Below are 17,105 nucleotides of genomic sequence, written 5' to 3'. Positions count from 1 at the left end.
GAGTTAAATTAGATATGCGGTAATTAAGATTCTAGTGGGCGGGTCGCGCGCAATGAATATTCAGCCGTGTGTTTTGTTCCATTTTGAGTTTTTCCTTCACTTGCTTCTGCGTATCAAAATTTAGGCATCAGAGAAATCTATCAGAAATCTCGCTTGAACAAATTTACTGGTGATTGCCTTTTAATTACGTTTATTAGAATTAAATATAAAATAAAAATAATTTTAGTCGCAAATCGAATGCTGCCATTAATTGCCGTAGAAAGATGTAATGATATAATTTAACAGATCGTCATTTTAAAACGAGAAAAACGTTGGTTGGACTCGAGGCAATTTCCTTCTTTCATAGGATAAAAAAACGTTTAAGAGTTAGAAAATTGCAATGAAAGTAGCATGAAAGTAGATTTTCACATGAGAAGATTTTTAACCGCGAACTCTTGTCGCGATTCTCGAGAGGAAGCGCGCGACTTCTCGGACATCCTGTTACGGATTATAATTTTGCTTCCCACAAATGGGATGACGCACGCTCGATGGTTACAGAAGCGCGGCGCTACATCTCTACGTTCTCTAAAAAGAGGAAGAGGAGGAGGAGGGAAATAAATAATGCTCGATAAAAGCGGCGCGCGCGTAAAGCGCACCGAGGGTCGCGCAGGTGCAGCTTGCGTCCGACTCTTGGCAATAATACGGGTAGGTCTGCCCGCATCGGTCCGCGCCGTAGCCGTAGGAAGATCCGCGTTTGCAGCGTGGAGAGTTGCAAATTGCACTGTTCGCCGCAATGTCGTATGAAACGTATACGCTTACGAGGCTTACGTATTCCGGACGCGCGATGCGCCTTCGCCGCTTCTCGGGGAGAAAAAAAATATATATCGCATCGAGGCCTCCTATCTGCCGTAACGAGCTAAGAATTTGCATAATCGCGCTGATGAGCAGCGGTGCCTTCACTTCATAAACACCGTTCCTTGATTGATTCATTGGGATGTGAAGTAATTTGTGGAGAAACTTCGTTCGCCATGATATTTCGATGTAGCTCTCGTATCGCGTTATTGCAATATATCATGCACTTTCAATATCCCGTGAGATTACCGAAGTCATGACTTTGTTAGAGTTGCGTTATCGAACGCTAAAACTTAAGCAACACCTGTCGCTTCGATTTCTTAAGATAATCTGCGGAGTAATCATACGTTGCTCGTTATAATTCGTTAATTTTTTTTCTTTTACTCTGCAGCAAAGTATCTTGATACGTACGACGTATACACTAGAATTTGGGGAAATTTCCGCCTCTCGAATTAACTTCTTAATACAAAATTAAATGTAGGCCAGAACGTCACGGCGATGAGCCGTTCATTTAATCGCAATCTACGACGTGCAAATGAAGTAAGAGATCCGGTTGCAGTGATTGTACCGTTGGAAACTGCAACGAATGATTAACATGTATATATGAGTAGTAATTATGTATAATTATCTAAATGGCGTTACGAAATTTGTCATGGTTTGCGAACGCGCGCGTTGCAAGTCCATGCCACGAGATAATAACTATCTTGTGCCAATGATTTCTAAGCATATGCGATAATTGATGTTTATACTCTACTTATAACACGACTTACTCCCGTAGATAAAACGGGACGAGTCGTAAAATCTACAATTGTAATTTTAATTGAGAATTAATTCGACAAGTTCGATTAACTAATATACTTGCTACTGACCTCTTGTCTCCTTAATCATAATCGCATGTGTGCATATATCATTTATAACTCATTGCATTTTAATGTTTTTATAATATATTATACAACATTAAAATGCATTCATTCCCACGTGAATGGTTGCAAGTGATCTACATTAATATATATCGTTTACTTCACGGCTGTTTAATCGTTATACATGTAGAATTGTCATAATTAGAAAATACGGATAAAGAAATAAAAATCATAACAACTTTCATTCAACTCCTTTTTTTCCGCTGGAATCAGAGGCTGCGTGTCTCCGTACTCTAATGATCGCGCGTACCAAAAGGGTTTAACTTTCGAGCACTGGTCGCTACCGCGTCCCGTCATTCAACACCATCGCTCTATCTACGCTCGAGCATCGTGCTCTGTTCGCTAACAATAAGTTACACTACCGTGATGGCAATAATGGGAATCGTGCAACGTGGTATATCGTGCTCCGCGGCATATAATTACGAGCGTCGACACGGAAGCACCTCGGTATCCGCGATATCGATTTTCAGGATCGTGGCTTGTACATTCTCTCTCTCTCTCTCTCTCTCTCTCTCTCTCTCTCTCTCTTCGTCTCTGTCGCGCTTTCATTCACGCCGCCCACTTTTTGCGCGGTTCGCGGCCATTGTTATCGCGAGGGAATCGACGCGAACCCTTGGCAGAGGAGTGACGCGAGAGATCGACGAGCTGGCTCAACTGCGAATGCGAGCGCTTTGCTAATCCTCGCCACTCCTCTTGTCTTCATGAACCGGTAATTAGACGATATCCGAGTATTGAGAAGTTACAGTGGTCGTTATAGTGGTAAGCGCAATAGTGATAAGCGAGAGAGATGTATACGAGATGACAGGATTAAATTAAAGGAATAATTGGTCTGAAAAACAGTAGAAATAACTGAAAGAATACCTTACGTTTAATATTTGACTTCTCTTTGCATTACACGGATACTTTTTTTTCTCGGTCATTATTTATCGGTTAATTATAATTTATTAAGGATACACCGTCGATTCGTGCGGAACTTTTATTCGCAATAGCGCGTATCTTTAATGATATACAAATTGCCGCGCCCGTGTAATTACAGAGTAAAACTACAACTTTGTTGGCCGGCTCCGCATCGGTTACAATAATGCCCGGCGAGATATTAGCCTTTCATTTTATGCTCTTCTCACGATCGCATGTCTGAAAAGAGAATTTCGAGGCCCCGCTCACTTCGTTAACTCGCATTATTATGCCGTCGTTATCCGGTTATACTTTGTTATTACGCGCTGTTTATCTCGTATCACGCGGGATTTGGCAGCGGCATGAAAACACCGTCGCCCGATGATTGACGGAATCGGCAATTACGCCACAAATTCTCGCACGTACTTGCCGAACGGTCTCGGTTGTGTGTCTCGCCTTTACACGCACGTCGCGCGGAAACCGGTTGCCGGTTTAAAGGTGCACGTGTCTCATCCGCATAGGAACGGCCTCGTTTCGCGCGCGCGCGCGAATTCATCACTCTCCTTTTTTCGCGAGTTTCGGAAGGGTCGACAGGACGGAAATCGGCGATCGAATCGGGAGGAGCGCGGCACCTCCAAGAGAAACAAACATAAAAAGAATCTTGCTTTTATATTATATCGTGCAAAGAGAGAATAACTTTGTATATATAAAATAAGCGATAAATATATTTAACATTAAAATTAAATAATATATATTATTTATAGAATTATTACAAAAGAAAAAGAAGGAAGAAAATCTGATGATTCGTCATAATTCGCGAAAAGCGCGAGCGACGTTTGACGTTCCCTTGGTCGATTTAATTCCGGCGGACGGGAGTAGCTCGTAAGAATTTCCCCCGGTGTCGATAAACGCTTCAACGAGCCGCGTAAAAATACCCCGAGTCGTCCACGGTACTCGACGTTCGCGCCTTCTTAACGTCGAGTTACCGCCGCTTTAACAGAGTCTTTAACGCTTCAAATAGATCTCGCGCCGCCCTCCGACAGGCGTCCCTCCTCCGCTGCGCGGTGACGTTTTTAAAGCCATGCTCGCTCGGAACTCTCCTCTCGTTGTCTGTCGCGTCCCTCTCGGAGACGGACGTAATTAACGTGAAACTGCCGCGTCCGCGTTCGCGCCCGTTTAATGCCTCCGCGACTTTCGTGACAACTCGTTCTCTCCGCGGCACATTGAGCTAATTAACAATTCGTTCGAATTTGTAAATCCTTACATTATCCATCACCTGTCACATTAAGCATATTGCATTGTATGACTAGATTCGCTAGATGCATTGTATCAGTATTTTCTCCACACTTTTGCAATTATAATTGATATTTGCAAATTTGATAGATTTGAAATAACTTGATATAATTAGCGTGCAAAAACAGGAAACAAGTAATTAATTACGTGTCTCTCAAATAGTTGGTTTTAAAGCTTCTTTTCTGCTTTTTGCGACTCTGCAAATTTCTCTGATGAAAAAAACAACCGAAATCGCGTGGCATCTGTTAAATTTTAATTGAAGATCTCTTCTGTCTACACGTTATAAAAGTCGCCATGGTGGCTAATTTGTCGAGAGAGGAAGGCCCCGTAATGCCGTTGTCGTACAAGAGGTCTAAGGTGGAGAGGACGAGGGGAGAGTCAAGATTCTTGCCTGCTTTCGTGATGGTTGTGATTCTGGTGAAGAGAAAAAGATACAAATGGCGTGACATGAGAGAGAGAAAGAAAGAGAGAAGCTGCGACGTGAGGAAGAAGTGGTCTCTGAGGAAAGGAAGGCGAGCAGAAAAGATAAGCCGCACAACCTTTCCTGTCGCCATCTTTTCAGTATAAACTGCGTCCACGTAATTGATGGCTGCCAGTCCGTCGTAATAAATTTACGAACGTTCGTCTTTTAAGAATGCATCTGAAAATAATATGATTTGTGCCAACATTGTTTGGCGGAACATTGGTTGAAGGACATTAATCTAAAATTAGTAATAAATTTTATCTCAAATAAAGGAAGAAAAATCAATTTTTGTCCACCGCAATTTTGTATTGCATTTGCAAATTTATTAATAAATTAAGTAAGCGTTTAGTAGTTGATTAGAGATAAGTCAACGTTACGTGTTAATTATTTTTTCGATGACGACATGATTACCCTTATACAGTTTCACTCGGGTAATCCCGTTTACACGGACCAAATAACTATACACCTACACATATAAGATCCGTTTCTTGAAGGATTTCGGCTTCACCGGATTCATTCAGCCTTTGCTCCCACGTGTGAGCGTGTCCATACAATCACATACAGTGAGAACACGCAATAATGAGAACTTTATTGAAGATACAAAATAATTAAACGAGAGGCAAATATGTGAAGGAAATCATATAAACATGCAATCATATAAATCATATAATACAATTTCGTGAAATTTCAATAAAGTGCACGCTTATTGAAACTTCACGAAATTGTATTGTTGCACAATTGTTTAACAACGGATTAGTTTGCGCGTAATATTTTGTCGCAAAATTCTGCACAACGTGAGTGTAACGAAATAAAAACTACTGAAATCACTCTTCACCGATTGTGTCACCATGTCGCTACAAAGATCGCTACTTAAGTTATACATGGTGAAAGTTGCAAGCGAGAATGCTTTCTATCTGGACGAAGTGACGAATCTTGTCAATTTCGCAAGGTAGATTATCAGTGGACTATCTCTCGATTAATCACGCGATAGATACGATGACTTATTATTCTTAGAAGATGCCGCTCATTTTAGGTATTTTTTTCTCTCTTGCAATAATGAAGATTATCGATCATGCGATGATAATAACTCAATGTCCATGTATGTGGTCGATTTAAACACAATTTAAATCAAAACGTTCAAATTGAAAAAAAAAAGTTTCATATTACAAATATAAAAATTATTAGCACTGTTGATATAATCTCATTTCTGTTTTCAAATGTAATGTATTCACGACAAAGTTTCTCTACGTATTGGGTCATCCGACATTAAAGTTTGATGAAAATTGAATGTATCAACGATTATTCGCGCGCTATTAACTATCATTTATGAACTCCAGGAAACTTTGGCGACATAACTTTCCACGCGTAAAATTAATGCTAGATCGCGGCCAAGCGGGACGGCGTAATGCGCACCGTTCAAGAAATCATGCCGATAATAGCAGCCATTTTCCGGACAACGTCAAATAAGCGAGCTTTCGCCACTCGTATCTTTTTTCATGAGAAGTAGAAACTTACTTGAGCAGCTAATACTATTATAAAAACCACAAATATCAAGCAGTAAAGGAAACTAAGTATTTTTGCTGTTTAAGCCTTATTCGCGGACGTCATTACACAAACCACAAATATCAAGAGATGAAAGAACCTAAGCATTCTTGCTTTCTAGCCGTTCTTATAAACGAATATACAACCAGTAGTGCGCTCACATATTTATAAAATACGAATTTTATGATCTTGGAATTATTCCTCTCCGTGTGTTAGCGATTGTTTAAAAAAAATATGCTAGTATATAAACCGAAGGAAAAAATTCTGACGGTGGTCGTATCAGGATTCGTACAAAATCCGACACGTTCGGTTACTCGAGGGGGTTGTCTCGCCAACGAGCGCGCGTCGCGAAACGATCGGCGACAAGGTGGAGCACGAGAAGTGGAGGCGGGATAGGACCATATCACGGCGAGTCTTCCTGCACCACGAGATCCGAAGGGTTTTCGCGCCGGCGGCTGCCGCGGGGGTGAAAGTGGGGTCTTAAAAGGTTCCGGTGGGAAACCCAGCAGGGCGTGAATGGCTCCAGACACGCTGGAGGTGCCCGGAACGTTTCGTTAGAGGCGAGGAGAAAAAGAGTGGGACAGAGAGTGAGGGCCGTGGAAGCCGGGGAGACTACGAGCCACACATGTACACGCGCGCGCGCGCACACACACACGTGTCGCGTGTTGTTATGCGTGAACGGGGACACACGTGCGCGCGCGCGCGCGCGCACAGCATGTCCTCGAAGTCCGCCGCCACACCACCATTACACCACCACCACCATCGTTATACCACCACGACGAAAGTGCGCGGGGTCTTTGTTCACGAGAAAGTTCGGTTTACCTCGTTCTTTCGGTGCGAATCCCGCGACGCGACGCGACGCGCCGTCGTCCCTTCGCCCTTCTATTTTTGCAACGCGCGGCGCGGGGCTCCGCGTGATATTTCTTGTGAAAATACGCGAGCGTATTGACGCACGCTCACGGAAAAATCGATGCGCGCGAGATTGTAAACAGCGTGGAGCCGGAAATGGCTCGATGTTGCGATGGAAGCGACTCCTCGAATTTTCTCACGAAGATAGTTATGCAGATGGTTCATTGTAGATCGAGATAATTATGCAAATCATTGAAACCGCGTAATTCGAAGCATAAACGAAGGCAGTCGAATGCTATATCGAGCATCTTTGTAAAGTCTTCATACGTTTCTAAAAAAAAGGATAAAAAAGAATGGCTCCACACAATTGCCCGTTCATTATTATTATTAACGAAAAAGCATCACGTATTTAACCGAACTTCCGAGTAAACAGGAGATCGAAGTGAATAGTCCCTGCGGTATTGCTTAACGACCGAGAGACAGTTTTGTATTTTATCGTACGAGAAAACGGATGGAGGCTCCCATCGGTATATATAAAAACTTCGCCGTGAGTCGCCGTATTTTTGTAAACGCGCTGGCTTCGAAATTGATAAGCGGCGCGGGCTTTTAATAATTCACGAGAGAGGTGAAACGCTAAAACGCGAAGGAGAATCGTTTGCGGGAAAATAAAGTTCTCGTCGATCCTATTCGTCACGCGCGCGCCGCAACGATCCGTGGGCGTTTTCGTGGGTGATTTCGACACGGTCTACGAATAGAAAGGTACACATACGGGAGGGAGAGAGAGTCGTTTTCCGGGGGGCCCTCTCTTTCTCTCCCCCGTGTGTGTAACGGAATGCCGGGAGAGCTGTCGGAGAGAAGGCTTTATCAACGCAGATATACAACCCGACTCGTCGCGGCGGCACTCGAGCCTCTCCCGTCCTCTCGAAATAACTCCGCGCCCTTGCCATATTAATTACCGGGATTCATTCCGTCCTCATTTACAATGGGCTAATTTAACGTGAGGCAACCTCGGCGCGCGATCCCCTGCGCGCGAGCACGCACATGAGAGTGACGTCTTTCTGTTTATACGAGCTTTACGAAGCTATTAATCGTGGGAGGAGTAATCGCTCTCCGTTATGCGCGCCGAGATTGTTTCGATAAAATTAATACTCCATGAAATCTATATCTTTTACGAGTATACTTTTTTGTGTAATATATTTTTGTATTCTTCTAAAGATATAAAGACGATATAGTTACCAAAGAATTGCTCATCGTACAACATTTTCACACAAAGAAAAAAAGACCGTAAAAACTCAGGTAGAATCTTTTCCTCGCCGTCTACCATAAAAGAAGAATATCCATTATCGATGTTTGTGATTATCTGATTTTTTTTGAGGTCACCTTTTGAGGCGATATAAGCTAGCTATAAAAAAGCTACCGAGACGCACTAGAAAAAAATAAATCTTTTGCGTTTCTAGTAGTATGTACATATGTAGTACATATGTATGTCCTTATCATGACACGTCTATGCATATGTGCTTACGAGCAGCTATTTTATGCGTTATTTATATGTATCTACGTTGAAAAAAAATGAAGAGAATGTGAAATGAATCTCTGTAGGAGACGAAGTTTCTACGACTGCACGAATATCAAAGTCAGTTCGAAACAAGTTAGAAAAACTAATACCTAATTTTACAAGGAAATATATGGAGTTTCTCCGCATCGTGCATGCACCGCAATTATACTATGTTAATGATGTGTTTTTCCTGTTTTTTTGTTTTTTTTAGCTCCTGGTGAGTGGCGGGCAACCGACAACGGCGACGTCGCCGGCGATGTCGGGGGGTGCGTTGAGCCCGGGTGCCCTGTCGCCTTCGTCCACGGCGACAACGACGACGGGGGTCGGGCCCGCAGGTACTGGCGGTGCCACGACCCCCGTGGGTGGTGCCGCCACCGGGCCCGGTTGCTGCGAGAACGGTAGGCCCATGATGACGGACCCCGTGACGGGGCAAACAGTGTGCAGCTGCCAATACGACAACGCCGCGAGATTCGCGTTGGGCGCTTATCCTCGGCTACCCACCGCGACTTCCTACTCCTCCTACCCCACGCCGACGCCCTCCACCACCGACCAGGGGCCTTACCCCAGCATCGGCATGGATAGCTCTGCGTTCTACTCGCCATTGGTGAGTTCTCTTTTATTTTTGACATGGCGATTTATCAGTGTTAAAAATGTTAAGAAATGATTTTATGCCCTTCAACAGATAAGTTTGTAGATATTAAAACCATCGCGCGCGTTGTAATCAATATTAATATATAAGATACAAAATATTATCTCACATAAAACATGATATGATTAAGATATATTATAATATATAAATACATATTATCTATGTATTATATCTTTGAACGTTAATTATTTGTTTCAATAGTTTCGTAAAGATATTAAAAAATAAATAGAATTTATAGTCACTACTAAAAGTTTAGGAAATTAATCATTATATTTTTGCTCCATTTAAAAATTTATTTCTTTTATTTAAGAGTCAAAGATTGTTTAACTTTTTCCGTAACCTTAAATTTGCTATTAAAAGCATATCATAAGTTTCTAATCAGATCTACGAACGATCATTTTGCAACGTGTAACGCGGCCATTGCCAGATGCAGATTGATCGATTCGTCGTACAAGGCGTACCCGGGCGATTATTGCTTCTCCAGTATTAACTTAAGACGGATTAGCACGTGGTGTTGCCGCGAATTAATTTGGAATCCCGGCGACGGAACCCTCTCTCGGACGTCTCGGGATCGTGCGGCCCCCCCCCCCCTCGATTGCCCCGTGCGTTCAAGAATTCGTGCGTCTTCCAGGCTGGGTACCGGCTGCATCGAATTATTCACGCGTCCCTTTCTCGAGAAGCGACCGATAAGCTCGTTTAAGTTTCGATTCGCGGAAGGCAAAGTCGCTCGTTGCGTTCTCAAGGGGCTGCCGGTGACGAATTCGCGCGCATATGTCACCAGAGAATCCTCCTCGACCGCCTGTGCGTTACTTCAACTCGGTCCTGGAGAAGTCTAGGAATCTAGAGAAACGCACTTAAACCAGTTTCACACAATCTAAAATTCGTCACGGAATTTTGTCATAATTTCATTATGAAGTAATATTAAAAATACTTTCTGGATCGGAATTACGTCTATATAAAATTAATTGCTGTTCTACTTTCAAACAAAAATCGTATTCTGTACGCATACATATAGCAGGACGTACGCAACAAAATAAACGATGACATACACGCACACAGTAATATAATCTGACTGATTTTTCTCTTGTTACCCATATTTTATAATTGAGAAGACCGCACAGATGCATTACATTCACACTGATAAGCATTTGATGCCATCCCAGATTGGAAGAAAGTGTAATAGCCAATTAAATTTGAATTTATCGGGCGATTATACTAATTGGCTGCTTTTAGGCGGTGTTGTCGATTAATGTATTCCTCCGCGCGGCCAACGGCCCGTGACAAAAATAGAGTTGCTATGCAGGAGAAGAAAATCTAGGAAAAAGGAATCGTTACGATGGCTAATAATGTAGTCGGAAATTGCCCCGTTTCACGCTGCGATTCGATGGCGCGAGGATTTATGTCCGCCGCAATTTATCTGCATGCAATTTGTAGACAGGACTTATCCCGAGTGAAATTCAGCGAATGCATGTACCATCCGGGAGAGACACGTCTCATTCTTCATACGCAATTAGCAACGTAAATTTGCAGCAACGCAATTTTCTAAATCGCGTGTAAACAGCGATCTCTCATCGGTACAACTCAGTTGGACCGTATCGCGCATTTTACGAACTGTAGAGATAGAATCGTCGTAATTTGATAAAAAGGCAAAAAAAAAAAAGATGTCGATACCTGTCAAGAGATTATTTTCATATGAAAGCGCAATTATCGTTAAAATCAACTTTTAATAATGACATTATGTGCTGCGTTAATCAATCTGCAACGGCAATTTCTGTAATGGCACGGGACGGTGTGCCATTGACGCGTGCCGTAAATGTGTCATTACCTCGTATAATCAGATAATACGATGTATGTATAGCTATCTCTACAGCGCATTTTCATTTTTGCGGATCGCGACTGTTTGTACGACTGAAAAACCCATCGGCTTTTTGATGTTGCCGCGTAATCAGTGCATGCTCTGGTCAGATAAATGCTGATACGACACAAAGCCTTATCTTTGAACAGCAGATCGCGCGTAAATCGTGCGATGTGATCCTACTTTCGTATTCTTGTGTCGAATACCGATTTAGTATACCTATTTTGCAAATTAACTTAAACTGCACCGATATCACAGAATACTTATAATCTAAGATTAAACATTTACATTTAATATTTATATTACTCAATAAAATTTACCGTATCATTTCACAGTCAGCTTCACGTGATAATAACATCACGAGGTTAATATATTTAATTAAACACGCCAAGCAGTTTGTATACACGCGCTAGCTCGATATTCTGCAGCTATCATTAGATCTGAATATTTGTCAGAGTAAAAATCGAGAAACTGTTAAGTCTGATAATACGTTGTGACGTAATGTGTTATATAGTGACATCAGAAAATATGAATTAATTGCAAATTAAAATCGCAAATGCGTGATTAATTCGTATATCTCTATTTTAAATTGCACATCTTTTCTGATGTATCGATGATATTGATATATCAAACATGGAAGTGTTTTCGGAATGCTTTTTCTTAAACAGAAGATGTGTTTCTCCTTTTTTTTATTCATAAATAAAATTCCCGCACAAAAATATATTTCGCATATGACATTCGCGAATCTCGCTTATCGTGCGCTAAGCGAGATCGTCTCCGTCAAACGAATCGCGACGATGAAGGAACGGAAGAGGCGGACACCGAAAGGACGAGAAGTAGGGAGAGGAGAGTGCTCTCATCGTTCTCGCGAACGAGTTTATAGAATCAATACGCGGGATGCCATGAAACAGGGACGGGAGCCACGCGGGGATACCGCGGCGGCGCGGGCGGGAGTGCGCGAACGCGAGAAAGAGGACGAGAGGAGGACGTAACTGTGCGCGAGATAGGGGAGCAACGGTAGACGGAATCCTCTTCTCATCAGCCGACGGATTCGTCTTATTTCGCGTATAGCGACGATGTCGGCGTAACGGATTCCGAGATTCGCTCTGGCGGCGACGTTTTCCTCGGGAATGCCGCCGCACACGGCGTTTCGCGCTTTGAACCTTCTCTTCATGTTTTTACGCTTTATTCGCATTGTTTGCGGTACGGTACAATTGTACCTCAGACTCAGACTCACGTTTTCTTAATGCGGTTAAAAGAATTTTTAATGTATCGTTAATACACTGCGTGAGAGAATACCTGCGCCAAAATAGATACTCTAAATATTTCTTTAAACAGCTCGGAGCTATATATGAATAATTGGCAGACATTTATAGTTAGACCGTGGTGCTGTGATCTCAAGACTCGAAAATCTATAGAGAAGAAGTAGAATTGGCAGACTGCATATCCTTTGTAAAACGCTTTGCAGATGACAGAAATTTATTATATCAGTAATGTGCATAATATCAGTCACATAAAAATAAACAGCAAATTGTACATTTGTCATTAGTTTTTGGAGCTCGTTTTGGCGGAATGTCAAGCCGTGATTAATAACGAAAATGTTTGCTATTCTGTAATATTAGTTGTTAGTTTATTAAGAGGATAACATAATGTCATACATACGAAACTTGAATATTTATCCAACGGTCAGAATCAGTAAGATAATATTCCGCAATTGTGGAAGAGAAGCACGCGTATCTGCCGCAATATGAAAGTCATAACGTTTCGATTCGTGATATCATGCGTTATTTTACGGCCCATTGAAAAGCGTAACACGCGTAGCTTTCTTAATCGTAGATTGTTACGCTTTTATAATTGGCACTTAAACGCGACTGGCGTGCAATATTGCCACGTGCAGCGTGCGTTTAGTTGCGCGCGTGTACATCCGTGAGTAATATATCGGGATTTACATAAAATTATTGCAGAGAAACCTTACGTTTACGAATTCACACAAATACAATTTCAACTGATGATTATTTCTTCAGAATTTCGTAATTTTCAATGAAAATTCTTTCGTTAATTATCTTTGTCGATTTCTGTAAGAGTCTTTATAAAAGTGGAAAAATTTTTAAGCATTTTAAGTATTTGCACAACTTTGGAGTATTGATATAATGTTTGTCTATCCGAATATATATAGATAATCGTAGATAATAATCGTGTCGATGTATGTTTACGCTATCATTCTGCACGCGGACAATCGATCGCGCAGTGTGAGTCCCGCTGTAATTGAGACTGATGACTGAAGGACGAAGGGATTCTCCCTCGCGCGTATTGGTTTAGTCTTGGCCGTGCAAAACCCCAAGAATGTCATTTGTCGCGCGAGACACGCGGACGTCATAGTTTTGCATCTTTATCGGCATAAATTGCAGTCCAGCCGGTCAATCGTTCGTGGAATTTCAACGCCGTGGCGTAATTTGGCGCACGCGACCATCACTGCTAGCGGTCGGATGACGGACGATATGACAGGGTATAGCCCGGAATGCCATAAACGTCTGACTGCTGGGAATTTTGAGTATTTTGACCATGAGATGCATCAGTCTTTCCACCTATATTGCGGCGATACCGTTTTTCGAGCTGAAAAAGAAACCTTGAGCAAAAGAACATGCTTTGTAAAAAAAAGAATTGCTCTGCGCACGTGCGGTCTTCTCGATTATGACATTCGAGCAATAAACATTTGGGTATTGAGAAAAAATTATTTCTTCAATGGTCATATTATTATATAATTTCTCAAAAAAATTGTACAAAAAGATACAAAAAATGAAAATAAGCGTGAAACTTTTTGCAATGGTCTCTCAATCATTTCATTAACACACTTTCTTGTACATGTTATTGTACATACAATTCAAACTTGCTAATTCTTGCGAAAAAATACAATTAGAAAAAAATACAATATATTGCCGTCGATTAATTAGCAATAAAATAAAAACGAATAATTGTCAAGATTGATATTATTCTTGGGATGCCGCTTGTAATTTTGTATATTATTATGCACTTAATGCTTAATGATAGAGATATTCGAAACAAATATCTCTTATTATTAATTTTATTTTAATTAATTTAATTTATTTTAATAGTATACATTTTAATGACATATTTTATTTCCGTAATTAAATGCAAAACAAAACGTCTCTTATATTATATTATAAATACAAGAAATATAAATACAAAATATTTTGTATTTTATTTCATACTTTTTATGTTTTTTTATATCTTTCGTCGTGCTCAGTATAGTTTTCGTTTTTCTTTCTCTTCGATGAAATTTCTTCCTCTCTTCCTTTGATCTTTTTCATCGGATAGTTAAGCAGGAAGCACGTGCTCCTGACGATTCAAATCGATGGACCGGATGATTCGACGGGCATTATAATATAATAAGAATCAGATTAGCATTGAATGGAGTGGGTGGCACGATAGATTATCGAAAATGCTCTATAAGACTCTTATAAGGCTCACAATGTGCAAAGTAACTCTTATTTAAAAAAGAAGTAAAACACATAGAAAACGTTATTCATATTGTATATAAATATGGTCAAATAAATATATATGAATATAAATATTCTTGAAACTTTTAAGCAATGCCATTTCAATTACATTTAGAAATTGTACCAATTATTGTTTACGAGACAATCGATACGAAATCGATAATTTCAAATTATGTATATTTTTGTATCGAATATAATAGTACGCGAATAGAGAATAAAAGAGTATTTTGTCATAGAACGTACATGGATCTACGTTTTTAGAGCACCCTGTAGAGGAGACAATTATAGGCGCTACTGCATTAACTTGATGGACTATGTCGAGCCCACGGCGACGCAGGGTATCAAGTTAGAGCCACCTTGCTGTCGCGCCCCCCTAATGCGTCGCATACGTCGCAAGATTTGGGGCGCAACACAACGATTATTGCTACCTTAATACAGCCGCGCTCGTATAATCGGTTAAACCGGCGACCGGTGACCCTGTGTGACTGTGCACAGTCGTAACAATAGTCCGAAGCGTCGACGTCGGACCACCCGCAGTTCGCCATTAAAGCCGCTTCTGAAAAGAAGAGAAATAAAGACGAAGATACACATACACATACACATTTACATATATATGTATGTGCTGGACTCCCTGAAGGGGAGACCCACTGCGAGGTGGGACTAAGGGCCGAGAGTAAGGCGAAAGAAAGGCGGGAGGGAGAGCCAAGGACACCCGTTAGGGCCTTCGAAAATCGAAACGAAGGGTAGAGGCGAGCAGGGAATTAAGAAAGTGGACGCCAACGACGATGAAGACACGGCGACAACGACGACGACGACGACTAGATGTAATACGAAACTCTGTGGCGCCAAAGAAACCATTCCTAAACCGCTGCACTAATAATATCCCGCATTGTGTTACCATTAGCCGCGTAACGCGCCGCCACGTTCCCTTTTCTCACCTGTGCTTCCCTCTCACTTTCTCGCTCTTTTTTCCCACTGGTTTCCCCTCATATCTCATCTCCTTTCTCCCATCTCTTCGCTTGTCTTTTACAGTGTATCTTTACAACGCGCCTCGTGACAACATTATACACCGACTAACTGACATCTGTTCGCGATAATGTCTTAGGGATGCCTGGTTAAACTTGCGGGCCGCGGCCTCCTTTTATTTGCCTCTTAATCCATCGCGATGCGATCAAGGCGAGAGTAAAAGATGATTGAAAGATTTCTCTCAGGGTCTCTTATCCCGGTCGCATAAGCTTTTTAAGACTACAAACCACACACTGTGCTCAGATCAAATATTATATTTATATCGTGACGATTCCTTGTGGTCTTACGGTCTATCAGTGAAAATTGAGATGGATTGCATTGAATCTCTAAAGGAGGGAGATTTCTAGACAGGCTTGCAATAATCTCTCTCAGCATGCAGAACATAATCTGTAGCATTAACTATAATGGATCTGTATAGTTTCCTGAATTGCTCGTGTCACGCGAAGATCGATATCGATCGATATCGTCGTCTCTTTTTTTAATTTTAACGTCACGATAGAACGATAGCATGTTTACATTGTAGAAGAATTTATATGCACTCTGCAGCGACATACTCTAAATAAATTAGCGCTTATCATGCACTCTGCTCTTGCAGGGTAATCCGTACGGGCTGAAGGACGCGACGGGGATGGGCATGACGGCGGACATGGGTGCTGCCTGGGGCACGACCGCCCTTCAACCTGCCGCTACGGGTTACTACCATTACGATCCAACCCTGGCCGCCTACGGGTAAGTTTATCGCCAGGTTTCATGGTCTCTCGGCTCCATTAGATTAAACTACCGCCGAAAGAGAAAGAGAGGGAGGGAGGGAGAAAAAGAGAGAGAGAGAGAGAAAGAGAGCGGGGGAGAGCGCCAAACCACCTCCCCTCTTGCCCCTGTTGTCCCGTTACCTCCACGCGTCGCCATTAAAACAAGAGTCACGATTCTGTCGTACTCGTCACGTATATACTTCTCACTGGAAACGTTTCCGCGCGACGACGGTTATCGTTATCGCGAATCCGTAATATCTCCCCCTTGGTCGCACACCTGGAGAAGCACACCGTTTGTGGCGTATGGACCGTTAAAATCGCGCTGGTCGTATCGGGGAGATGAGAGCTGTAGCGCTGTTCGTCGTCGACAGAGACCGTAGCTCGGCGGTCGAGTAACTTTTATGTTAATACAATGTACGATATGTATCATCAGATATTCATCCGATTTAAACATCCATCTTTAATCATGTTTCGAGGATAAAAACAGACCGTTTGCACAAGTTGATAGCGTGTAACAACATTAATGTGGTAGTAATCCGATATAATCGTCATCGATTGACTTGACATTCGGCCAAAGTAGTTGCCGCGATTTCCGAATTCTGTCGAACTCGAAGGGGTTGAAGGCACCGGCGCTCGAGTTAGGCCAAACACGACGGACGGCTACAAAATGGCTGTAGGCAGCCGAGTGGGCGTATATAATGGAGGCTTCCAGGTTGGACGTGTGTACATACGTATACTGGCGTACACACGTACTACGCGCATACACACGTACACACGGCCACACATATCGCCACATCGCGAGCGTAGGGAGAGCAGTAGGTCTCTCTTCGTAGGAGAGCAAGTGAGTGAGTGAGTTTATTGATTGGCTTCCTCCCCGGGGTTGGCTCGCCCGTTCGCCAGGCCTCTCTCTGCTCTACTCACCACTCTACTCTCTGTGTGTGCTATCTCGCTCTACTCCCCT

The 17,105-nt window shown here is 42.2% G+C and overlaps 1 protein-coding gene across 1 annotated transcript in view; it reads left to right on the top strand.

Moving 5' to 3' along the window:
• The window catches only part of LOC105451721 (homeobox protein araucan), a 59,416-nt gene that overhangs the window by 22,558 nt on the left and 19,753 nt on the right, over positions 1-17,105 (top strand). The window contains exons 2-3 of the mRNA XM_011692344.1: positions 8,559-8,951; positions 15,991-16,124. Of these exons, the coding sequence (XP_011690646.1) occupies positions 8,559-8,951; positions 15,991-16,124 (527 nt within the window). The remainder of the gene's footprint in view (positions 1-8,558; positions 8,952-15,990; positions 16,125-17,105) is intronic.

Source organism: Wasmannia auropunctata, unplaced genomic scaffold, assembly GCF_000956235.1.
Source record: "Wasmannia auropunctata unplaced genomic scaffold, wasmannia.A_1.0 LD336046.1, whole genome shotgun sequence".
Taxonomy (NCBI): Eukaryota; Metazoa; Arthropoda; class Insecta; order Hymenoptera; family Formicidae; genus Wasmannia; species Wasmannia auropunctata.
Note: the sequence above shows the minus strand (reverse complement) of the source record. Positions and strands in the feature narration are given on the sequence as shown.